The sequence below is a fragment of the Pelobates fuscus genome, chromosome 8, assembly GCF_036172605.1.
Source record: "Pelobates fuscus isolate aPelFus1 chromosome 8, aPelFus1.pri, whole genome shotgun sequence".
Taxonomy (NCBI): Eukaryota; Metazoa; Chordata; class Amphibia; order Anura; family Pelobatidae; genus Pelobates; species Pelobates fuscus.
In genome coordinates, this window is record NC_086324.1 from 128,275,567 (window position 1) to 128,301,742 (window position 26,176).

The 26,176-nt window shown below is 38.0% G+C and overlaps 1 protein-coding gene across 1 annotated transcript in view; it reads left to right on the forward strand.

Annotated features, from left to right (window-relative positions):
• Nucleotides 1-26,176, forward strand: part of CPPED1 (calcineurin like phosphoesterase domain containing 1) — a 144,455-nt gene that overhangs the window by 3,618 nt on the left and 114,661 nt on the right. The window contains exon 2 of the mRNA XM_063428843.1: nucleotides 10,098-10,316. Within this exon, the coding sequence (XP_063284913.1) occupies nucleotides 10,098-10,316 (219 nt within the window). The remainder of the gene's footprint in view (nucleotides 1-10,097; nucleotides 10,317-26,176) is intronic.

Below are 26,176 nucleotides of genomic sequence, written 5' to 3' on the forward strand. Positions count from 1 at the left end.
TAAATAAAGCAGTTTTAGTGTATAGATCATTCCCCTGCAATTTCACTGCTCAATTCACGGTCTTTTAGGAGTTAAATCACTTTGTTTCTGTTTATGCAGACCTAGTAGACAGCCACTAGAGGTGGAGTTAACCCTGCAATGTAATTATTGCAGTTTATAAAAAACTGCAATAATTACAGCTGCAGGGTTAAGGGTAGTGGAAGTTGGCACCCAGACCACTCCAATGGGCAGAAGTGGTCTGGGTGCCTAGAGTGTCCCTTTAATCACATACAGGAGGCTCTTGCAGGGTCTAGCAAGCTATTAACACAGCAGGGGATAAGAAAATCTTAATTAAACAGAACTTGCAATAAAGAAAGCCTAAATAGGGCTCTCTTTACAGGAAGTGTTTATGGAAGGCTGTGCAAGTCACATGCAGGGAGGTGTGACTAGGGTTCATAAACAAAGGGATTTAACTCCTAAATGGCAGAGGATTGAGCAGTGAGGCTGCAGGGGCATGTTCTATACACCAAAACTGCTTCATTAAGCTTACGTTGTTCAGGTGACTATAGTGTCCCTTTAAGATATTAGATGTAGCATATATCTCAACATTTAAATGTACAAAGAGGGACACTTGAGGGTGTGAGTGGGGGTGTATGGGCGAGTAGTTCTAATAACAATTCATCCAACTAAAACATAATTTAGAACAAGAACAATTGTATTTTATTTTTAGTTTCTAAACACATTTATTTTAGCTTCTCTTCAAGTGCCCCCATTATGAATTATGTATAGTTTTTTTTTGTTTTTTTTACAGAAATGGCTTTCATGTATACTTAACCCCTTAACGACCGAGGACGGTTCAGGACCGTCATCGGCATTTTTGCGTTGCCGACCGATGACGGTCCTGAACCGTCCTAACGGTCAGATGTACTTACCTGATCGCCGTCGTTCCCCCGGCGGCGATCGGCGGTGCTCCCGTTGTGGGGAGACTGCCTGCAGCCCAGACAGTCTCCCCATGGCAGATTAGGACCCCTGTGGCCATGTGATCGCTCAACAGGGCGACCACATGGTCACAATAGGTGTCCATGTGTCTGCCTGCAGGGGGACTGTCTGTGCTGACAGGCAGTCTCCCTGCTAGTGTAAAATCAGAAAAAAAAAATAAAGTTAAAGTTAATAAAAAAATAATAATAATTATATATGTGTATAGATATATATGATATATAGACGTATATTTTACCTATATAATATACGTCTATATATCATATATATAATGTCATGCTAAGTGTATTTTTATATTAATATGTACATATATTAATATAAAAATACACTTATAATTAAATTACACACGTATATATAATATATATAATATATATAATATATATAATAACTATATATATTGTATATATATATTATTATAAAATACAAATAATAAGTAAATTAAATTAAATTAAAAATAATAAAAATTTTAATTTTTTTATATCTATATGAAATTTTATTCTAACAGTATTTTGATATTAAAATATATATATTTATATCAAAATACACTTAGAATGAAATTGTATATATAAATAAATAAATATATTACGAAATATACATATGTCCATATACAAAATTACAGAAATAATTATAAAGATACACGTAGACTTCAAATATATAAATATGCATATATATTTAAATTCTACGTGCATATTTATGTAATATTTTTACATAATTAAGTAATTTTATTAATTGCAATTTGAGGGACCTGCCTGCCAACCCAGGCCGAAATTCCAGAGAATTTAATTTGCTAGCACTGTATTTTACCCTGTAACTTTCTATGACACCCTAAAACCTGTACATGGGGGGTACCGTTTTACTCGGGAGACTTCACTGAACACAAATATTAGTGATTCAAAACAGCAAAACCTATCACAGCGATGATATTGTCAGTGAAAGTGACTTTGTTTCAAATTTTTCACACACAAACAGCACTTTTACTGATGATATAATTGTTGTGATATGTTTTCCTGTTTTGAAACACTAATATTTGTGTTCAAGAAAGTCTCCCGAGTATAACAGTACCCCCCATGTACAGATTTTATAGCGTTTTTGAAAGTTACAGGGTCAAATATATGGGTCAAATACTTTTACATTGAAAATGGCCAGGTTGGTTATGTTGCCTTTGAGAGCGTATGGTAGCCCAGGAATGAGAATTACCCCCATGATGGCATACCATTTGCAAAAGAAGACAACAAAAGGTATTGCAAATGGGGTATGTCCAGTCTTTTTTAGTAGCCACTTAGTCACAAACACTGGCCAAAATTAGCGTTCAATTTAGTTTTTTTGTTTTTTCACACAGAAAACAAATATGAACGCTAACTTTGGCCAGTGTTTGCGACTAGGTGGCTACTAAAAAAGACTGGACATGCCCTATATTGAATACCCTGGTTTGTCTACTTTAAAAAAAAATATGTACATGTGGGGTGTTATTCAGAGACTTTTGGCAGATAATAGTGTTACAATGTCACTATTGATAAATTTGAAAGAATATATGTTTTGAAATCGCAATATCCTGCTTGTACCTATAACCCTATAACTTGCAAAAAAAAGCAAAAAAGCATGTAAACACTGGGTATTTTAAAACTCAGGACAATATTTTTAATCTATTTAGCATTTTTTTTATTCGCTTTTGTAGATGAGTAAAAGATTTTTCAAGTAAAAGTAAAAAAAAATGTATTTTTTTAAATTTTTCATCATATTTGTTTGTTTTTTAAAATTAAATTACATGAGATTATATAAATAATGGTATGTAAAGAAAGCCTTTTTTTGTCCTGAAAAAACAATATATAATTTGTATAGGAACAGTAAATGAGAGAGCGGAAAATTACAGCTAAACACAAACACCACAAAAGTGTAAAAAGAGGCCTGGTCGCAAATGTACAGCATCGCAAAAACAGTCCAGTCCTTAAGGGGTTAAGGACTGAGACAAATGTAAACAAAACCGTTGTAAACAAAACCTGGCATTTGCGCTACATGTCTGTCCAACCGTAATTCACCTCTTTCATATTAAATGCACCCACCCTTATTATATATAATTTTATTCAGGGGAAACAGGGCTTTCATTTAATATCAAATATTTAGCTATGAAACATAATTTAATATGAAAAAAAGGGGAGAAAATAAGAAATGTTGTTATTTTTTTAGTTCTACATGACATTTTAACTGTCAATGTCATAATACTGTTTGCTTTTACTGCAATAAAATACACATATTTGTATTCAGCAAACTCTCACGTGTAAAACAGTACCCCCTATGTATAGGTTTTATGGTGTTTTGGGAAGTTACAGGGTCAAATATTGCACGTTACATTTGAAATTGAAAGTTGCCAGATTGGTTACGTTGCCTTTGAGACTGTATAGTAGCACAGGAATAAAATTTACACCCATAATGGCGTACCATTTGCAATAGTAGACAACCCAAGGTATTGCAAATGGGGTATGTCCAGTCTTTTTTAGTAGCCATTTGGTCATAAACACTGGCCAAAGTTAGCGTTAGTATTTGTTTGAGTGTGGAAAATGCAAACAACGCCAATTTTGGCCAGTGTTTGTGACTAAGTGGCTACTAAAAAAGACTGGACATACCCCATTTGCAATACATTGGGTTGTCTACTATTGCAAATGGTATGCCATCATAGGGGTAATTTTCATTCTTGGGCTACCATAGGGTCACAAAGGCAACGTAACCAATCTGGCGAATTTTAATGTGAAAAAAATGAAACACAAGCCTTATATTTGACGCTGTAACTTTTGAAAACACCATAAAACCTGTACATGAGGGGTACTGTTGTACTCGGGAGACTTCGCTGAACACAAATATTTGTGTTTCAAAACAGTAAAAAGTATCACAGCAATAATATCGTCCGTGTAAGTGCTGTTTGTGCATGAAAAATGCAAAAAACTTCACTTTTACTGGCGATATCATCGTTGTAATACATTTTACTGTTTTGAAATACTAATATTTGTGTTCAGCGAAGTCTCCCGAGTAAAACAGTACCCCCATGTACAGGTTTTATGGTGTCTTGGAAAGTTATAGGGTTAAATATAGTGCTAGCAAATTAAATTCCCTATACTTTCGGCATGGGTTGTCAGGCAGGTCCCGCTAATTGTAATTAATTAAGATACCTAATTATGTAAAAATATTACATAAATATATATGTAGAATTAATATATGTGTATATATATATATATATATATATATATATATATATATACACGTATGTGTGTATATATATATATATAATTTTTTAAAATATTTTTATTCATTTAGTGATATATATGTATATAGATATATATATATTATTTAGTTCTACGTGTATTTTTATATAAATATATATATATATATATATTATCACAATACAGTTAGAACGAAATAACACACATCTATATATTTTTTAATTATTTATTTTTAATTATTTTTTTAACGTATTTACATATATTTTTTTAATATTATACATATAAAAGGACCTCACTCTCACATGGCCGGGGGGGCTGCAGGAGGCAGGATCTGCCGGCGTTTAGAGCCGCTTAGAATAGGGCATAATAGTACGCCCTCCGGTTTTAAGGGGTTAAAGGATCACTATAGGGTCAGGAACACAAACATGTATTCCTGACCCTATAGTGTTTAACCCACCATTTAGATGGCTTGCCCCTCTTAGCCCCCGTATAAAAGTTTATAACTTACTTTATTACCACTTGGAGGTGTCCCTAGAGGCAATGTAATCATTGCCTTTTCTCTGAAAAGGCAGTGTTTACATGAAAATGCCTGAAAGGAGCTATTATTCTCACCAGAACAACTACATTAAGCTGTAGTTGTTCTGGTGACTGTAGTGTCCCTTTAACACAACAATACCAATATGAAAAAAAAGTTTTAAATTGGGGAACAAATTTTTTTCACACATTTTTGCTTATAATAATTTTTACACATCCAGAGCAACTAATTAAAAAGAACTCATAAAAGATTCATATTTTAGTCCTGACTGTTAAATGCCTAATATGTCTAGGATCTAAATACGTTTTTGATAGTTAACACTAGCCCTAACCAATACCACTTGCCGAATTCTTACAATAACTCTAACTAATGCCTACCCTAATTTTACCCTTAACCCTACACTAACCTAAAACAACCTTTACTCTTACCCCTTTCCTCTTACACTAACCCCCCCCCCACCCCGCCAGCTAACCATGAGCCTAACATAACACGTTAGCCCTATCCTACTCTTACCCCCAAATTTAACCCTACCATAACCCTAACCCCACCACTTAGTGTAACACTTAGTGTAATTCTGAATGTAGCCTTGGTTCCTATCTGGGGTCACTAAAAATGGCCACAACATAATTTAGTCCTGCACACTGTGATCTCTGTATAAGCATTTAAATACCCATTTAAAGAGCTGCTTGCACTGACTACCAGTGCTTCAAGTGGCTCATCATACAGTGTGAGGCTACTAAAAATGGATACAACAGAGGGAAATTTTGAAAATATAATTTTATAAGTTCATTTGGAAAGCTTATCGAACACTTTTAAATCAATGCTTATGTTCCTTGCTTCTTTTCCGATCTTCTTCTTGTAAAATATATAAGACAAAGTAGGGACAGCTTTAGAAAATCTAGCACTTTTCCAGCACCAAAGCTGTGTTTCTCTGCTCCTGTTCACAAGCAAAATTCCAAGTTAGCTGTCCCAATCAGTCTAGACGTATACCATTTGCTCTCAGGGTATTCAGGAAAGTAGGAGTTATTAAGGACATTTAACATTTTAACCAAAAATATTTGAATTAAAAAAAGCTCAAACTTGCTGCAGCTCAGCATATATTTCTTGTCAATACCCAACAACTGGCCTTGGTGAATAACCATTCAATGAAATTAATTTGCAACAAAACAAATGTATTTAACCCCTTAAGGACGGCGGGTGTTCTATGCCGTCCTTTTTAAGGCGCTCCAAAAGGCGGCATAGAACGTCCCCGCCGTTCCCACGCCGGCGGTCGCGATTTGGGGTCTGCCTGGGAGCTCAGGCAGAACCCCTCTGCCCGATCCGGCCTCTCCCCCCCCCCCGACCATGTGGTTGCGGGGTCCTATATATATAATTATATATATATGTATATATCTATATATATTTAAAATAAAAATAATCAATAAATAAATTGAAAAAATTAAAAATAAATAAAAATAAATTGAAATAAATTATATACTGCTTTTAATTTGTTCTAACTGTATTTTCATATTAATATACATATATATTAAATTTAAAATACATTTAGAATGACGTTATAAATACAAATAAAAATAATAAAACATTTTTATATATAAATATATATACATTTCTATACACACATACATATATATTTCAATTCTACAAATATATTTATATAATATTTTTACATAATTAAGTCATTTTATTAATTACAATCTGAGAGACCTGCCCGACAACCCAGGCAGAAAGTTCAGAGAATATGGTTCGCAATCCCTATATTTAACCCTGTAACTTTCCAGGACACTATAAAACCTGTACATGGGGGGTACTGTTTTACTCAGCAGACATTGCTGAATACAAATATTAGTGTTTAAAAACAGTAAAACATATAACAACGATGATATCGTCAGTAAAAATGCAATTTTTCGCATTTTTCACACACAAACTGTACTTTCACTGACCATATAATTGTTGTGATACTTTTTACTAGTTTGAAACACTAATATTTGTGTTCAGCGAAGTCTCCCGAGTATAACAGTACCCCCCCATGTACAGGTTTTATGGTGTTTTAAAAAGCTACTGAGTCAAATATAAGGCTTGATTTTCCTTTTTTTTCTCAATGGAATTTGCCAGATCGGTTATGTTTCTTTTGAGAATGTATGGTAGCCCATGAATGAGAATTACCCCCATGATGGCATACAATTTGCAAAAGTAGACAACCCAGGGTATTGTAAATGGGGTATGTTCAGTCTTTTTTAGTAGCCACTTAGTCACAAATACTGGCCAAAATTAGCATTCAATTTAGTTTTTTGTATTTTTCACACAAAACAAATATGAACGCTAACTTTGGCCAGTGTTTGTGACTAAGTGGCTACTAAAAAAAAACTGGATATATCCCATTTGTAGTACCTTGGGTTGTCTACTTTTGCAAATGGTATTCCATCATGGGGGTAATTTTCATTCCTGGGATACCATTTGGTCTCAAAGGCAACATAACCAGTGTGGCAAATTTCAATGTGTATAAACTGAAAAATGTAACATGCTATATTTGACCCTGCAACTTTCCAAAACACCACAACACCTGTACATTGGGGGTACTGTTTTACTCATGAGACATCGCTGAATACAAATATGTGTATTTTATTGCAGTAACAGCTAACAGTATTGTGACGTTCACAGTTAAAATGCCATGCAAAACTAAAAAAATTTTCTTAATTTCTCATTTTTTTTTATATTTTATTCATATTAAATTATGTTTAATATACAAATATTTGATGTGACATGAAAGCACTGTTTCTCCTGAACAAAATTATTTCTGATAAGTGTGGGTGCACATAATATGAAAGATGCGAATTCAAATTCAAGGTTTTGTTTACGTTTTGATCACAATTTGTACAACTGCCTCAGTCCTTAAGGGGTTAAAATATAAGGTTACATAAACTATGTAAATGTTATTGTGTAATGTGTACTGCTACCAGGTTAGCATAGCTTATCTGAATAAAAAAAAAGGCTTGTGATAATCAAGACGACGTACAGGGTTATTTACTAGAGTGAGAATTGTTGGGAATTATAAGGGAATTTGAAATTTAAGGCCAAAATAGCTGAAGTGGAAAAATTCTCGACTCAGCTATTCTTCCGGCTATTACGGCTATTTTAGTCTAAAAGTTTGGATTCCCAACAATTCTTACTTTGGTGAATTATCTCGCTAGTGTGCATTCATGAATCCTGGTAACTTATACAACCACCTAAGATCTTTTCAGACCTTCAAATTGTGCATGGTCTTAGCATAAAAGTTGTGCTTTCAACTAAAAATGGCCTCCCCCTCCTAGCAATGGTAATCTAAGAGATGCACTGAATATTTTTTAATGTATATATATTCATTAGAGTATAATACACATCAAGGCTATATTACATACATGTCTTGTTTTCAGTAATAAAAATTCAGTTAAACATTTCTAGTTACAATGAAACTGTTCTTGTTCTGAAATGCTTTAAATGACCAGTGTTCTGATGTAGTTTTTGTGCATAGATTATGCCCCTGCGGTCTCACTGCTCAATTCTTTTCCATTTAGTTGATAAGTCACTTTGTTCATGTTGCGCTAGTCCTACTTCCATGCACGTGACTTACACATCCTTCTTACATACTTCCTGTAAAGAGTCCTCTAATGTTTGCACTACCTTTTATTGTAAATTCTGTTTAACCTATAATTTCCTATCTCCTGCTTTGTTAATAGCTTGCTACACCATGCAGGAGCCTTTTGTAAATAATTAAAGTTTATTTTGCAGAGCAGGAGATAAAAACTTTTAAAGTAAGTTACAACTAATTGAAAATGAAGCCATTTGGTTTTCATGCATTCTGTGTCAGTCACAGCCAGGGGAGGTGTGGCCGGGGGGCTGCATAAACAGAAACAAAAGTGATTTAACTCCTGAATAGCAGTGAATTGAGCTGTGAGAATTCAGAGGCATGGTCTGTACACAAAAACTGCTTTATTAATATAGTTCATTTGGTGACTATAATTTCCCTTTAAATAGGTTCTTGTTTTTAGCATTTAAACACTCAGGCTTGCTGACCATGTCCCCTTTAAAGTGAACCTGTTACTTATATTGTAACTTTGCCTAAATTGCCCCCACATACATTGAATGCAGCATGTATCATACAGATACATGATATATTCAATGTAAATTTTCAAGATATGCTCACCTACACTCTGCTCCAGGTCCAACATGCCCTCATCTTCGTGGGTGCCCCCCAGACCCTCCCTAAGGCAAACTTTCTCTGTGACACGACACACTGGCTTTGTTGCCAGAATGCCGGTGTCTGAATGAAGTGATGTCAACCACTCTGTTCCATTATTCCATAGCAAGCGCTAACAGCATCAGCTAGTGACTTACTATAGCAAACAGCGCATACACTGTCCTTGCTATGTATGGAGAGCAGAAGGACTGCCCGTGGGAGCTTTGCTCTGCTATTATTTAGAGGGTCGATTCGTCAACATTCCATCTATGTCAAAGAACTGGCTGACAAGTGGTAAAATAGGTTTTCACCCAATCTACACGTTTTTTAGCCAAACTGCTAACACAACGTATAGACAGAGAATATAGAATTTGATGCTCTTTTAAAAGAGCATACGTGTTCTTGGACGTGACATGTACCCTTTAATCCGTATCCCCTTTAATATCTTTCCTGTCTTCTTCATAGATGTAGTATCGTATTTTATAGCCGTGTTTCTCACATACAGCCTACACATCACTGTTTTGCCTTCTCCCTGTGGAATAGTGTGGGTTAAATAACATTTTCATTCCCTCATTATGAGTTTATAAGCTGTGACCTCATTAGAGTACTTTACAACATCCCATAGCAAGCTTAGATCTTGCAATCTAAGACAATTCTTGCTCCCACACATAGAATATAAATGCAATTATTTTCTAATAAACTTATAATGAGAAGTTATGCTGAATACTAAAATCTTTCAAGAAAGTGCCTTAATCCTTACCTTGCCAGAGGGTTTAGCAGCGGATTGCTGTGCAATATGTAGTTACCCTGTTACGGAGTAAGGGTTTTTGTTTTTGATTTTTGTCAGGCAGAAAAACAAACAAACACTTTTTTGTTGCCTGCTTGAGGGACCATTTCACTTTGTTTGATAGAAAGGTCAATCATTGCTCATTTTATATATGCCTGTCCTTGTCAAAAAATAGAATTACCATAATTCTTTTTTGTTTTTGTTTTTTTATTTCCTACATGAAAACTTAAAAGAAAAGGGGAAAAAAAGCTTGACATTAATATTTTGAAAAGCACTTTACCAGCAGGTAACGTCATTATCTACCAAGGCCTAGGGATTTCAGGTATAAATAATGCTACAATAATGTCTCGTTAAATAAATGTTTTTATTTCCTAGATGTGGAATCACAGTGGAAAGGCCCATTTTACTTTATACAAGGAGCAGACCCGCAGTTCGGCCTCATGAAGTCCTGGGAAATTGGTGAATGTGATTATGGAGGAGATGAATGGGAGAAGGAGATCAGATTAACAGAACAAGCTGTGCAAGCCATTAACAAGCTAAGCCCCAAACCGAAGTTCTTTGTACTGTGTGGTGACCTTGTTCATTCAATGCCCGGTAAGTATGATACGATGTAGAACAACCTTTGACTGGAGGAGAATGTTAATAGGGATGAGGAGCTCAAAGTTTGGCAGCAAAAAGAAACACTTGTCAGTAAGAGCTTTAAAGGGTATATATCATAGAAAATAAATACTTTACAGTGGAAAAAAAAGGCCACTGCTGCTACTACAGCCAGGTTATTACATTTCTAAAAAAGACTCTTGCTTTCTATACAGCACACAGCAGCAAAACAATTCAAAGCTGTTGACGCAGTACTGCTTTGATGTGAAACGCATCATCCCTTAGGGTTCATAACGGACTCGTGTTATCTATGTTAAAATAATCTTCATAGGAGAATATTGACAAATACAAGGAGCAGCAGAGCGAGAACATGTATATTCTTTTGCAGGAAGGGGAATCCTTAATTCCCTTGATTTTTAATACTATGTTTACTTATCCCGAATATTTAACAAGCATGCACTTTATGAGGGCTGAAAAATAAAATTGTATAAATCCTCAAGGAACTGTGGGCTGAGCTGGATTGTAATATCATTTGTCTAATCTATAGTATCCATTTTCATCTTAAATATACCTTTATAAGAAAGTGTAGAATCTCATGAAAAATGATAACACTTTTTATTCAAAGTTAGTTATTTATTCAACACTGCGAGAGGCTGAATGTTAGATTTGTTGGATTATTCTCATCATTACAATTATACAATGGACCAAAATGTGTAATCTTGAATACCTTAGCATTTTATTGTAAATGTATTTGGATGGTTCTCTTTCGATGACTCTTTACAGGAAGTGTTTAGCAAGGCTGTGTAAGTCACATGCAGAGAGGTATAGAGTAGGGCTGTATAAACACAGTGTTTTAAATCCTAAAAGGCAGAGAATTTAGCAGTGAGACTCCCGAGGCATGATCTCTACACCCAAACTGCTTCATTAAGCTGAAGTTGTTTTGGTGACTATAGTGTCCCTTTAATGTTGTCTATTTTGGCCTTAAATGTGAAATTCACTTTGGATTCCTGGCAATTCTCAGTTTAGTGAATACTTTTATTTGTATTCACATATTTATAGATACATAAATAAAATGAATACAATTTGTTAATTACATGAAATTGTAATTTGCAAGAACGTATTTATGATTGGGTGACTAATAGCAGACTATAAATACTGTAAGGTGTGGGCAAAACTATGCAGCGATTTAAGGTCGTTCTGGAGGTTTCAAACGATCATGTTTGGCGCCTGGAATAATATTTTTAAAAGCTGTGCTCCTAAAGATTCTGGCAGTATTAGAAATTGCTCAAAGTGTAATCATAAGAGAAAATAAAACATGCTCAAATCAGCTCTGCTCTTTCTTTGTACAGTATTGTCAGTGGTAATGAACAGATCCACACAAACCATCTTTCCATTTAGAACCATTATTCTTATTATTTCATCAGACCAGCTTAATGATATAAAAAGCAAGATTGAATTGATTTACGGTGTTAAGAGAAATTAGTTATGTGCAGAAATAGCATGCCTGTACCTTGTGCACATATAGACACTAGTCAGAATATAAGGAACATATCAAATACAGTTCGAAGACCAGCTATAAAAAAAATAAAATGAGTCCTGAATAACAATATATGGAACTTTCCCAGGGTACATATTAACTTTCCGATTAAGGACATCTTCAGGTCTTCTTACAAATTGAAATGGTATAAGTTAGGGGGCGGGGCCGGGCCGCCGAGCCGACTGGAAGCAGATCAACATGGCTCCGGGCCTGCGGCCCTAATAACGGCACTAAATCCGCACATACACTGCTCTGGAGTCAAATATTCAGATGGGTTGAGATGGAGAATCACCTCAGCTCCAATCTGATACCAGGCAAAGGCCAACAACATGTCGGAAGCACCGGAGCTGAGGCACCCGGCCTACTTGCCTGCAGAAGCCGGGACATCAACAGCAAATGACCCAGAATCAGAAGCCGGCAACTTACCCGGATGGGAACGCATGCCAGCAACATTAGCCTCAGAAGAGGGCCACGAGGACGTGAGAAACTGCCCCGTTCCCCCCCCCGGCCGGTGGGGGTGATCCCGGCCACATGGGGAGGGGCACACCAAGACGGACGCCCCCGTCTTGGGTCTACACCGATCCCCTACACTGGCAATGGCTGCCAAAATGAGACCCGCCCGACGACCGGACCAAGGAGACACAGACCAGTATGCTGAGGGACACTTCGGCACATACCTTGGTGGTGGACTGGACCGCGGGCGGACTTCCTGGACTACTCACGAGCCGATATCATGGCTGCCTGACCTCAGGGTGAGGTGGGCACCCGGAGGAGATTGTCCCCACTGCTGCGAGCCGGCGGGTGTGGGCGGCACGTGCCTCTGGCGGACCGGTGGCTGAGGGGCCGTACCCACCGTCCTGAAGAAGTGGCCAGTACTGGGTGAGACATTCATGGCACCCCATGTACCCACGGGGGTATCAAAGAATCAGGGGAGGTGCAGGGCCGGCGGACTGAAGTGGGGGGGCCCGCAGGAGCGCATGTTGTCACTGAGTGCCCACTGAGACACGGTGCTTACGGGGGCGGCCTGGGCGGGACGGGGGAACCGACCCGGGGCCAGACACCCGAGGAGACCTTGCAACACGGAGTGCCCCTCGGCCAATGTGGAAAAACTCCATGCCTCGCAAATCAAGTGAGACTCAAGCTTTCCTGTGAGTTCACAGGGCACACAGGTCTGACACTTACGCACCACTTATGGAACAAAAATAAAAGGGCCGAACCTGACACTACCCTCATTCAGCCAGCCAGGATACACAGACCTGCAAGGCCACGCGGCCCTTAGTTCTGGACATGTTGCTACGCACTCTACAGTAAAAGCTGACCCTATGTTTACTCGAGTAGTACCATGACCACTTCTCTTTAATGTGGGAGCCCTTGTGCTATATATATGATTTGTTTGCTTACATGCTCCTTTACTAGCACTGCATCATTAGCTACAGCTTACACCAGATTGCGCATTATAGTTACCTGCCTTTATTTTTATCCCATAATTTTTCATTTTTTCTTTTAAATGTTTATTTCTAAATGTCCTAATGAGCATTCTATATAAGACTGCATGTTATTACTGAGTGCAGCAGGACAGACTGTGCAACAATGATTTTTAACATGTGATTATAATGTTATTGCAGGACCTGCTTGCTAACCATTGCTTAGGCTATCTGGGCATATAGCTACAAGCCAACGCATTGAATAATAGATATCCACATGCATACACCTCAGCCAGGAAATGTAGGCACCCTTCATGCTATACACCAGTGTACTCTCTCAGTATAAAAACTGCGATATATGTTAGACACTTAGCTTCTGGCTTAAAAGCTACAAGGAACATCTCAGAGCACTCATTCGTACAATGGTCTATATTTAACCAGGCTAAAACAGATGCATTTACGTGTTCTAACTCAGTGTTGAAACAACTGTTTTTCGGCTACATTGCCCCATTGGGCTTTAGGTTAATGTCATTAACTACTGCTTCCTTAAATACATCATATAGCTATTCTGTTAAGATATGCTAACATACACAGATATATAACAACTGAACGTAAGAAACCTAAATGTTTAGAAACGCACGCCTTCAAGTAGGCGACTATCTGCTTTTATGTACCTGTTTGAATCTACAAACCTCTGCGTAGGCAATTATTTGTATTCACAGAAAAATGTTTGATACCCGCGTTGCTGCTGTGATGACAATAAACATATATAAAAAAAAAAAAAATGGTATAAGTTAATTCACAAAGTTCGGACCATACGCACGCACACGCTAGATGACCAACGACATGGCATCACATAGCCTCTCTCAAAACCCACACGACCGATTAACACACACTATAGACTCCATCGCAGGCTACGGGATACACCACACGGACGTGCAAACAGGAGACTGACGCCCAGAGGGAAGGGCTCAACACAACATATTGGGCTAGACCCCAAACAATTCCAATGACGAAGGACAGTAGCACAGACAATGCTTACGCTGCGTGCCCATGCATGCATACCACAAGCCGCTACAACAGAACCTGACAAAAATCCGAACACCACGCGCCTACGCACCGCTCGTTTCGATTAGACATGAGAGCGCGGAAACCAGGGAAGGATCCCTCTATACTTGCACATCATTCTTTCTCTTTCTTCTCTTCTCTCTACAACACCCACCCTCCCTACTACACTCACGCGTATCTTGGGGACATAAGCATCTAGCTTGATGACTAAAAGCGATACATGTCTGTCTTTATATAGGAGGTCAGACACCGAACGTGGAACATGAACCACGTATACATATAAGATAACAGCCTGAAACCAACCATTGAGAACGCTCTTTTGTGATGTATCTGTACAAACGGCATGTACACTAGCTATACCTTATACCGGTCTAGATGAGCATTGCCTTACAGTTGTATGAGCCATTCACTGTAATAACCTGACATATACCATATGTTATGACCTGTCATACTGTTTTTCGTGGAGGCCTGCGAGCCTCATTATCTGATTTATTTTTCTTCAATAAAAATAAGATTTGGTAAAAAAAAAAAAAAAGTTAATTCACAAAGTTTAGTTAGGAACAGATGTGTTAAATGCTGGCAGACCTTTGTGATGCTCCGCTCTGTAAGATTCTACCTCTGCTGAGAAGCTAATCTATGAATTCATCATGCTCTGTTAATTGGTCTGCCTAAGAGACAACTCTGGAGAATGGCAAATTTGTTAAGATAGTAGTTAATGCCACAAAATATGGTATCGTAATGCATATAATAATAATAATAATAAAAAAAAAGCTAATCTACAGTCACATTCTGGTTGAAGGTCATTCTCTAGTTTTAAAGCATGCAAAAAATAAAAGGGAAACCGTCACTTCTCTGTCAATTACACTACATAATAAAACACTGAAAGTCACCAATAACCTTTGTTAAAAGAACACTCCAGCGTTAAAAATAAACATATTTCTCACATTGGAGTGTTCCTTTTTTTAGTTTAGATTACTGCCCCCCATGCACCATTCAAACCTCTCTATATTAAAAAGAAGAATTGTAAACTCACAGTTTTGCCAGTGGCGAAGCTGAGTCCTTCCACAGTGAGATGTGATAATAACTTGTGATAATCTCTAGTCCAATCAATAGCTTCTCATAAAGAAGCATCAGGGATCTATGGCACATGAGTAGCAATTGTTGTGTTACTCTAGTAGAATGCTGTATTGTTAGATGCACCACCAACCTCACTAATGCTCGTTCAAAGAGAGCGTGCAGAAACCCTGGCTCGCGTTACTTTACATTTATGAAATTGACAATTTGTCTTGAAATTGCTAATTTTATAAAATAAGACCGATGAGACCAGTTAAACCCCAAACACTTCAGCAAGTTTAAAGGGAAACTCCAGTGCCAGGAAAACGATCCGTTTTCCTGGCACTGGAGGGTCCCTCTCCCTCCCACCCCCCAATCCCCAGTTGCTGAAGGGGTGAAAACCCCTTCAGTGACTTCCTCCTCCCCTGCCGCTCCTCCTTCTGCTTACGTCGGCCGGTGGGCGAGACTGATCTCGCCCGCCGGCCGAGGAGACCTAATGCGCATGCGCGGCAATGCCGCGCATGCGCATTAGCGCACCCCATAGGAAAGCATTGAAAATGAATTTCAATGCTTCCCTATGGGGAATAGAGCGACGCTGGAGGTCCTCACACAGCGTGAGGACGTCCAGCGACGCTCTAGCACAGAAAACCTGTGCTATGAAGCAGGAAGTTCCCTCTAGTGGCTGTCTATTAGACAGCCACTAGGGGAGGAGTTAACCCTGCAAGGTAATTATTGCAGTTTAAAAAAAAAAAAAAAACTGCAATAATTACACTTGCAGGGTTAAGGGTAGTGGGAGTTGGCACCCAGACCACTCCAATGAGCAGAAGTGGTCTGGGTGCCTGGAGTGTCCCTTTAAGTACTTTATCAAACTGGAGTGTCCCCTTAACTTTTTTATTTTTATATGATGCTCAATTTTTCTTTAAAGTTCTATTAAATATTTTGCAAAGGACAGAACGTATAATAATGCTTGATGGAAAATTGAGATGCATGCATCCAGTTGGAGACTAAGAGATGTTGATGATTTAAAGGGGAACTGTCACTTCAAGAAGATAAATTATTATTTTTTTTATTTTTATTTTGTAGTGCATAAAGATATAACAGTGCGTATGTGGTACCCCGCCGGCATTCCACACGCTTTTCAATGACATTTATAACATTGGGGAACATAGTAAATCTTGCACAATTTTATATTATTATGAAAGGTCAGCTCTATTACAAGTAGCTTAGATGTGTGTTCAATGCTTGAGACAAGAGAAAGTTAGATAAAGTTATGCATCAAGATTGTCAAACAGTGGTTCCCTGAGACCTGTTAAGATTTGCAACTGTGCATTTTTAAGTGGTTTGGGTATTACCAAGGTTAACTGTTGAGGCATATGATGTTGACAAAACATACTGTGAGAAGACTGGCAAAATAAAAGTAACAGGCAGGCTATACATGTTACCTAAAACAATCTAGCCTGGGATCGTATAACTATAGGTGATCATATTTTGCTAAGTAAGGCATGCTTAATAAAATAAAAGGAAAGCAAGTGCTTAAGTATTAACATAAAACATAAGTAAAGTCTCATGAGTATTCAGGTTCGGTTCACCTCGTTCAGTATGCTGTGGTAGGTATGTTAAGCTCCGATCATCTGCTGGCCACCCGGTGTTAGGCAGTCCCCTTATCATGGGTACTTCACCCAATGACCATAAAAGCTGAATTAGAAACATTTTCAAAGTCAATACTTTTTTTCCACTTTAGTTATTTTGTCCTTAAATTCACTTTGAACAAACAACAAAATATCTAGTGGGGCAGATTGAAATACTACCCTAATTTTTAGGAAATTTTTTTGTTCTGTATCTGTGTTGTTTTCTACAGTGCCTTGAGATATATTCACATAGTTTAAAATTGTTGAGTTAGTTAATCTTTTTTAGCACCAGGTATGTCCTCTTTAATTTAGGAAGGTGTTGAAATATTTCACAGGAGTTATGGCCAGGATAATTTAATAATGTCATGAAATTCCTGTAAATTTCGGGAACACGTTCACGCTTCCAACCACCTGTTTCGCCATATCCCCAAGTGCTGAATTGTATTGTACCCTGGGTAAAGTCAAAATAGTATTGAAACCACTCTTGAACACTTTTTTTATATGGTCTGTTATGCAACTGGAACTGTCCCATTGAAAACTAGGGCTCACAATTTTCACTCACAAAATTTAACTGGCATGTAGACCTTGAGTATTTGTGTATGTTCCATCAGGCCAGTGCAATTCTATTACCAAGAAAGGGCAATTGTAAAGCATTAGGGGTGTGTACATTCTACTAAATAACTCTAAGATCAAACTAAGGAAAGCCCTTTTCATAATTTTGATCTTTTTAGTGGTTTACAGGATAACTCCCTAATTTGGTATCTGTAGCGGTACTTACCTTCTCTGTTCCCGCTGCGCGCGGTCCTGCTTCTGCACGACGGAGTTCACAGGAAGGCGGGCACTGACCGCGAGACACGGTCACGTGTCCCGCCTAGCTCTAAGAGCGCGCCGCACGTCTCGGGCACGCTCTTAAAGGGACAGTGGGAGCCGAAATGTGAAACGGTCTCCCATTGGCCCCTGTCATTCCACATTCCCCATACACTCACATTTTGGGGGCGTGGATATGACAGGGGCCAATCAAATTGAATACTAGGGTATTTATACTTACCTTTCCCTTAACTCCCTGCCCTATCGTGGTTTCTGATTCAGTTCCCTCTAGCGCTTGTATCGTTCAGTTGTGGTTTTTTTCGTGCTTGACCTTGGCTTTATATTTGACTCCGTTTTTCTCTTTATCCCTGCTTTGTCTTGTTTGCCAGCTTCCTGATTCCTGTGTACCAGACCTTGGCTAGTTCTTGTTTTCGCTGTCTCTCTGTTCCCTTGACCTTGGTTTGTTCCTGACACTGTCACTTCTCTGTTCTACGTCGAGTCCGGACATTCTAAGGTCCGGTAAGACGTATCTGCTTTATCTTGTCTCTTGTTGGACTAAATCTTGCGTGTTGGGGTACACTATTGTGACAGTATCCCTTTGTGGGATTGGCATTTTTAAAGAGACACTCCAGACATAACAACTTCATTGCAATGAGGTTGTTATAGTGCATGGAGGACCTGGGCTTACCAGAAGGGTTTACACCATAACCCATTCTGCATGTCCATAATTCAATTTCAGAAAACTGAATGCATGGATGAGCAAAGCGCACTACCCCATCATTAATTTTCCTTCATACTTAGAAGGTAATCGTGCACATTTTAATGTTTATTATTTTAGCAAAATTAGCATGGCATCCATATGCAGTCAACAAGCTTTATAAAACACCCTTTTGTATTAGATCGTATGTTTTGGGACTTGAAGTCACATTACTAAAATGTACAGCTTTAGTATATTTGACCCAAATGAAGGGAATTAGAATTGCAATGTTCCATTTTATTGCAAGCTCTTTCCTTAAATGAAGTTTAATCAAGTTTTACAAAAATTATTAGTTCAGAATTTTTTTATGTAGATAGTCTGAAGTACGTTGCCATGTGCTGTGGTAGCTCAAGCCTTCGGAGTTTCTAAATATTGCACAGCTCATTAGCACAGAGATCTCAACCATTCTTGAAGTGCCTATTTAAATGTTAAGCCAATGTTTCCGTTGCTGGAGAACCACGGTTAAACTTGCTGAGGTCAATGTGAAAATAAAGATAGCATGATTGCTTAATGGCTCTTAATCTCTTGTGTAGCCTCTTCACATCCGATCACAACTACCCATGGTAGTTTTCTTTCTTAATGGATGCATATGTAGGATTTCAGAGCACAAAAATAGTTCTGAGTTTCCTGGATACTTGCCATCATGTGGAATTTTGAATCATGATGATAGTGTCAATCAAAACCAACTCTTCAGATGCCAGCTTCTTCAACTACTTGGCATATTGCAGAAAAAATGTAATAATCAGAGCCTGTGTCTCTAAAAGTTTCATGCTGAGTAAAAATTATTGAAACTTAGTGGTATGATCCAGGCAACAAAAATAAATTCTAAAATTATAACCTATATCTAGCTATATAGAAGTCTTCACTTCTTGATACATAATTTTTCCTTTGATCCTTTTATGTCATAGTCAGTGTTTCAGCTTAACCACGGGATTCTTTAATTAAAAACATGTCACAGTATTTATAGAGAAATAAACTAGTCAAAGATTAGCCCTGCCTCAAACTTCAATAACTGGCATGTTCTTAGATGAAGTGCGCGTGTGTACCAAAACTCATAATTATTGTGTTCCACAGTTAGTATTAAGTATTAAGGTATTTTTATTTACAAAGGATTAGTATTTTATTATTGTTACACTGTCACGTTAAGGTTTTAGTAGAATTACTGGTGGACACTTTAAGCACATTATCACTTTAATTCTGTTGATATATAATGTTTATTTTTTTTATTGCTCATGGCACTTTCTCTGTTCAGCACTCAAATTTCTTATTTTTTTTTTTTTATTACTATGATGGTATATAATAACAATCTTTATTATTGTTGCCGGCATTAAACCAACATTTGTAAAGATACCACAAGTCTGTATTTATTTAATTCATAAAATATTTTTACCAGGAATGATACATTGAGATTTCTCTTGTTTTCAAGTGTGTACTGAGAGAAGAAGCAGAAAGAGAAGGTAGTAGGGTATGTAGCAGGTCCACTGGTGCTGTATGCGACGCTGCACAAGAAACTACCACCATCGGTACCTCCTCTGCTACTACCAACATTAGGCAGAGCAGGGGGTATGTTAAGCTTAGTGTCACGAGGCGACAGAGACAGACAGACTCCCAGTCTACATTATCGCAAGAACATATTTGCCAGCTAACTCTTGAACATTTTGTTACAGGTTGATGATGTTACAGAAAATCATCAGCCTGATTGCCCGGGTAATTGCTGTAGGGGGGCTTTATTTTCCACGATAGAAGAACCCTTTAAGCAGCTGATACAAGCTCTTGCTCTGCAGTTTATGCTTCCCTCCTAGGAGTGGATCTGTCGGGCAGCAGGGCTATCTATTGCTCCTTCTACATGCTGAAACGATGGACAAAAATCACACTTCACAAAACATCTTGCAAGCAATCAGATGAATAGTGTCAGATTTGTTGGGATAGCAGCAATCAACACATTGGTTTCTGGTCACCAACGGAGCTGCTAATAAGTTTATAGTTTTTACCAGATGGTCACTTTGTAGGTGTATGCTGTTCTGCACACATCCTACATCTTGTAGTGAAGGGTGCAGTTCAAGAAAGCAACACAAAGGTGCAAACCATACATGAGCATTGCACGAGAATTGCCAGATATTTCCACCATAGTGTGAGGGCTAGCCAACTCAGGAGGCAGGAGCGAGACAAAAGAGGGCATCCCACACACTGTATTTGAGAGGATGTCAGCATACTATGGAACTCCACTTTACACATGCTGTAAATAATTTTGCAATCCGCAGTCTATCCTTTCACCACTCCATTGCAGCACTAAGTGCGAAAGGGACAGTGCACCCAGACCACTTCAATGAGCTGAAGTGGTCTGGGTGCCTAAAGTGTCCCTTTAATGGGTGAAAGTGAATCAGCAAAGAGCAGAAAGTAAAGTGCCTCTGAAATGGGCAACGCCTGCCTTTATGGACATGCTTTACCCCCCTACTAAGGAAACCTCTGAGCTACTGGGATAAGAAGAAAAAGGTGTCACCTGTTATCTGGTTGCCCAGCAACTATTCTGGTCCACCGAACACTGTCCAAAGTGAGCGTTTTCCATTACAGACAACAATCTGAATCCCCAACACTCACAAATGTCCCGCAGCTGATGGAACAAATAGCCTTCCACAAGTTCAATCTCCCCAGCTTGAGTTACCCTACTCTTCACTTTGATACATCAGCATTCTCTAACTGAGATCCAGTTAGCCACTCACTTCTGCCTTCAAAGTTGTTTCTAAACTTGCAAAGGTGTTCTAAAATCTGGCAGTGATTAACAAAAAAAAAAATGTATTAAAATGTTTCCTGTTGCTGCTGTCCCCTTTTTAAAAATGCATTTCAATGTGGTGGTTTCACCATGCCTGGCCAAGTCTTGCATTCCTGCTATATCCGCAGAAACAGTTTGGTAACCCTGATAGGGTACTTCCCCCGGTACTTTCCCCTCTCCCCCCCACACTGAAGGACGGTCACACATGCTACAGGCTGGATATGTAAGCTTTGCTCTACTACAAATCCGTATCATATAATCAAGTACTTTGAGTAACTGTGGATGAGCCACTGCAACTTTGGGTTTTGAAACAACATAAGCAAACAATTTAAATCCTTGAAATTAGTTTAACCCCTTAAGGACTGAGCCAAATGTACACATTGTGAACAAAACAAAACGTAAACAAAACCTGGCATTTGCGCTTTATTTCTGTCCAACCGTAATTCACCTCTTTCATATTAAATGCACCCCGCCTTATTATATATCATTTTATTCAGGGGAAACAGGGCTTTCATTTAATATCAAATATTTAGCTATGAAACATAATGTAATATGAAAAAAAAACGGGAGAAAATAAGATTTTCTTTTTTTTTTTTAGTTGTACATGACATTTTAACTGTCAATGCCGTAATACTTTTTGCTTTTACTGCAATAAAATACACATATTTGTATTCAGCAAAGTCTCACGTGTAAAACATAGGGGTAATTTTCATTCTTGGGCTACCATAGGGTCTCAAAGGCAACGTAACCAATCTGGTAATTTTAATGTGAAAAAAGTGTTGCACTTATATTTGACGCTGTAACTTTTGAAAACACCATAAAACCTGTACATGAGGGGTACTGTTGTACTCGGGAGACTTTGCTGAACACAAATATTTGTGTTTCAAAACAGTAAAAAGTATCACAGCAATAATATCGTCCGTGTAAGTGCTGTTTGTGCGTGAAAAATGCAAAAAAACTTCACTTTTACTGGCGATATCATCGTTGTAATACATTTTACTGTTTTGAAACACTAATATTTGTGTTCAGCGAAGTCTCCCGAGTAAAACAGTACCCCCCATGTACAGGTTTTATGGTGTCTTGGAAAGTTATAGGGTTAAATATAGTGCTAGCAAATTAAATTCCCTATACTTTCGGCATGGGTTGTCAGCCTGGTCCCGCTAATTGTAATTAATTAAGATACCTAATTATATATACAAATATATATAAAACTATAATTATATATATATATTAATAGTAAAATAACCTAGACAGTGTATGTGTGCATATGTGTATATATATATATATATATATATATAATAATATATATATATGATCTAAGTATATATATATTTTTTTACACTTATTTAATTTATTTGATTTGATTTCCAGCCAGCAGGGGGACAAACTGTCATTACAGGCAGTCCCCCTGCTGGCAATGCAGCAGGCAGCTAACCCGGCCATGTGATTGTGATGTCCTCGCAAGGACCTCACTCTCAAATGGCCGGGGGGGGGGCTGCACGACGTTGGATGTGCCGCGGGGGGCTCAACTGTGATCGCCGGCGTGGGATCGCCGGCGACCGGGTAAGTAAAAAAAAACACGGAGGGCGTACTATTACGCCCTGCGGCGTTTAGAACCGCTTAGAATAGGGCGTAATAGTACGCCCTCCGGTTCGAAGGGGTTAATTTGCACATCACGTTTTTAAAAAGTACATCAGTGTCTGTGGTATTCTGATTAAAAGTCCAGTTCTAGTCAAATAGTTTTTTATTGAATTTTCTACAATATGCAAATAAAAATCGTGTGTATGTTATTATAATTATTATTCTCTTGTAAGAAAAGATCACATGTTGTTTTAAGTAATTTAAGTGGTATAGAACAAAGCAAGCTCCTTGTGTTTTTTGTTTTTTTTTCTCAATAGTTTCTCAACTTCAAGTTTAACATAATCAAGGTGTCTTCATATGCAAATCATATTTTTATTCTCAAAATTTGAAACCATTTTAATTTTATTTGACTGCCTGTTTCTAAGTTTGCAACAATATCAGAAGTATGCTTATAAAGACAGTGTGGGGGAAGACAAAGCAATCCCAAATCATATATTTAACTTCATCTCTGTGAAGAAGCTATACTAGTATGTGAAAAATATGTGACTGATGAGTCTATTTCATGGTTAGATTGGTCCATTTAAATCTATCAAGCATGGTGTATTCACACTGCAACAATCTGTGCTTATTTTAAGGAGAGCAAATCTATGGAAACGTGCATTTCAATGTGATTGTACAGTGTCAGTATCTCGCTAAAATGAAAAATGATCTCTGGTGTATATATATATATGCATTAAAGGATCACTATAGGGTCAGGAACACAAACATGTATTACTGACCCTATAGGGTTAAAAACCACCATATAGCCCCACTGGGCCCCTGATGCCTCCATAAATATAGTAAAAATCTTACTGTATTCAAACCTGAAGCTGTATCTCTTCATGCTGTTAGACTCAGAAAAACAAGCAGTCTGCTGACATGTGGTAGCCTGATCCAATCACAGTGCTTCCCCATAGGATTGGCTGAGACTGACAAAGAGGCAGATCAGAGGCAGAGCCAGCATGATTCAAACACAGCCCTGGCCAATCAGCATCTCCTCATAGAGATTAATTGAATCAATGAATCTCTATGAGGAAAGTTCAGTGTCTGCATGCAGAGGGAGGAGACATTGAATGTTTGGATGCATTTTAGGCAGCCATGACCCAGGAAGGATCTCTAACAGCCATCTGAGGAGTGGCCAGTGAAGTTATCACTAGGCTGTAATGTAAACACTGCATTTTCTCTGAAAATACATTGTTTACAGCAAAAAGCCTGAAGGTAATAATTCTACTCACCTGAACAAATTCAATAAGCTGTAGTTGTTCTGGTAACTATAGTGTCCCTTTAAGCTAAATCATACAGAATGTAAAGTTGTTTCATGATTTTCATGGTGTATTAGGTGACATTTAAAGTGGCCCTGTAATGATTTTGTTTTGTTTTTTTGGTTTTCATTTCCTTATGCTCCTGTATCTTGATAGTTACAATGCATTTCTTGCCTCTTACCTTTCTTTATATTTATTATATTTTCTTCCTCGTGCTCTCAATATTAGGGAGCAGCCATGTTCTTCTCTTTTGCACATAATGTCTGCTGTTTGCTCTCTGTGGGAATGATTTTACTGACGTGTTGTGGGTAAATCTGATCGGGAACTGAAACAGAACCTTGCTTTACATTTCGCCCAATGTCAAGTTTTGTCAATTTGACTGCTATACATAAGGAAAAGTAGTCGCTACTTTTTTATTGTATTTTTTTGTTGTTTTTGTATTGTATTGTGTTTTATGAAATCCAGAGTGTTCATTAAAAAATAAAAAGAAATATAGAAACAGCGAGCTAAACAGAAAAAAAAAAAAAAGAAATAACAATTATTTTTGGTCATAGAGCTGCTTTAGTTCCAGAGGTATATTCACTCAATTTAACAATTTAATGTACACTCATGTTGCTTTTAACAGATCAGCTGTGGTGGTGCACACCTGCATTAAGCTTTAAAGGGACACTATAGGCATCCAGACCACTAAAAGTGACTTTTGAAAAAGCTTCGGCGAAACGCGTCAAGTGAGGAAGATATTTGGACCTTTTTTTTATCTCGACTGGTTTTATAGTTTTTAATTTTAATTTTTATACCTCTCTAATAAAGTATACTTATCCAGTCATCTCTCTGGCTCCACTTCCCACTCATCATTGTTTCCTGCTATATTTGGGTCCATCATATCCTGAGGTGGGGATTATTCCACCTGAAGCTCTCCAAACTAGAGCAAGTCCTTGCTCTAGTATATGTAAGTAGGATTATCCACTTTTCTGAATTATTTTATATTTACATACTATACCATGTGGTGTATTTTATTTTTGTTTTACATATAACGAACATCTATACTTATAAGCCCATCAACAATCCTCTATATCAAGAAATCCACAGACGGGGATTATTCCGTCCAGGCTTCTTATTCCGAGCTGGTATAGCTCCTAAAAGTTTACTTCGTTGGCCAGTTTTTCATTATACGTATGTATTTTTCTTATCATTAGCGCTGTTCACCTTTTTGTTATATTCGTCTCACATTAAAATGGTAGGCTAGATATAGTGAAGATTAAGCATGCTGAACTAACTTATATAACAGATTGGACTTAGTTCCACTGGGTGCTGTGTGAAAATATAGAAAGGGGCATACTTCCCTGCGCTCCTAAGCAAAATGGTGACTGGCATTAGGCGAGAGCTCAACTATCAATAATAAGAGTAGCATGAGGCTAGAAATAACATGAGTCCCCAACTGCAGATCCTTCATGTAGGAAGCTTCCTCCCTTCTAGGTCGCCTAGTAGATAGGTCATAATCCAGATAGCCTGCCGTTTTTCCCCTTCATCCCAGAGCCGACTGGGTTACGTTGTTGCTGTGCTGCAAGAGGAGAAAGTGTTCATGTCTGTCAGGTTCGAGACCTGGTAAGTAGCTGCAGAAACCAGATCTGGCTGCCGGGAGTGAAAGTGAGCCTTGCTGTATGCCATCCTCCGGCTGCATAAGTGTCTGCATCACGGTAGTGTGCAATCCCCTTACTGCCCCGCAGTATAAAGTTTGTCGATCTCCTCCATCAGTGGTTCTGTTGTGGTTAACTATTTTGGATCACCGCAGTCAGTGGTGGGTTCGCTTGCGAGGTAGTCAGCGTGGGAGTTGTGAGGAGAGCTTGGTCGGCTGCCATTTTAAGAACAGAGCGCGGGAAACAGTGCTGGGTAAGTTATTGCCTTCTTCCCTTAGCAGCTTTGAATTCCTC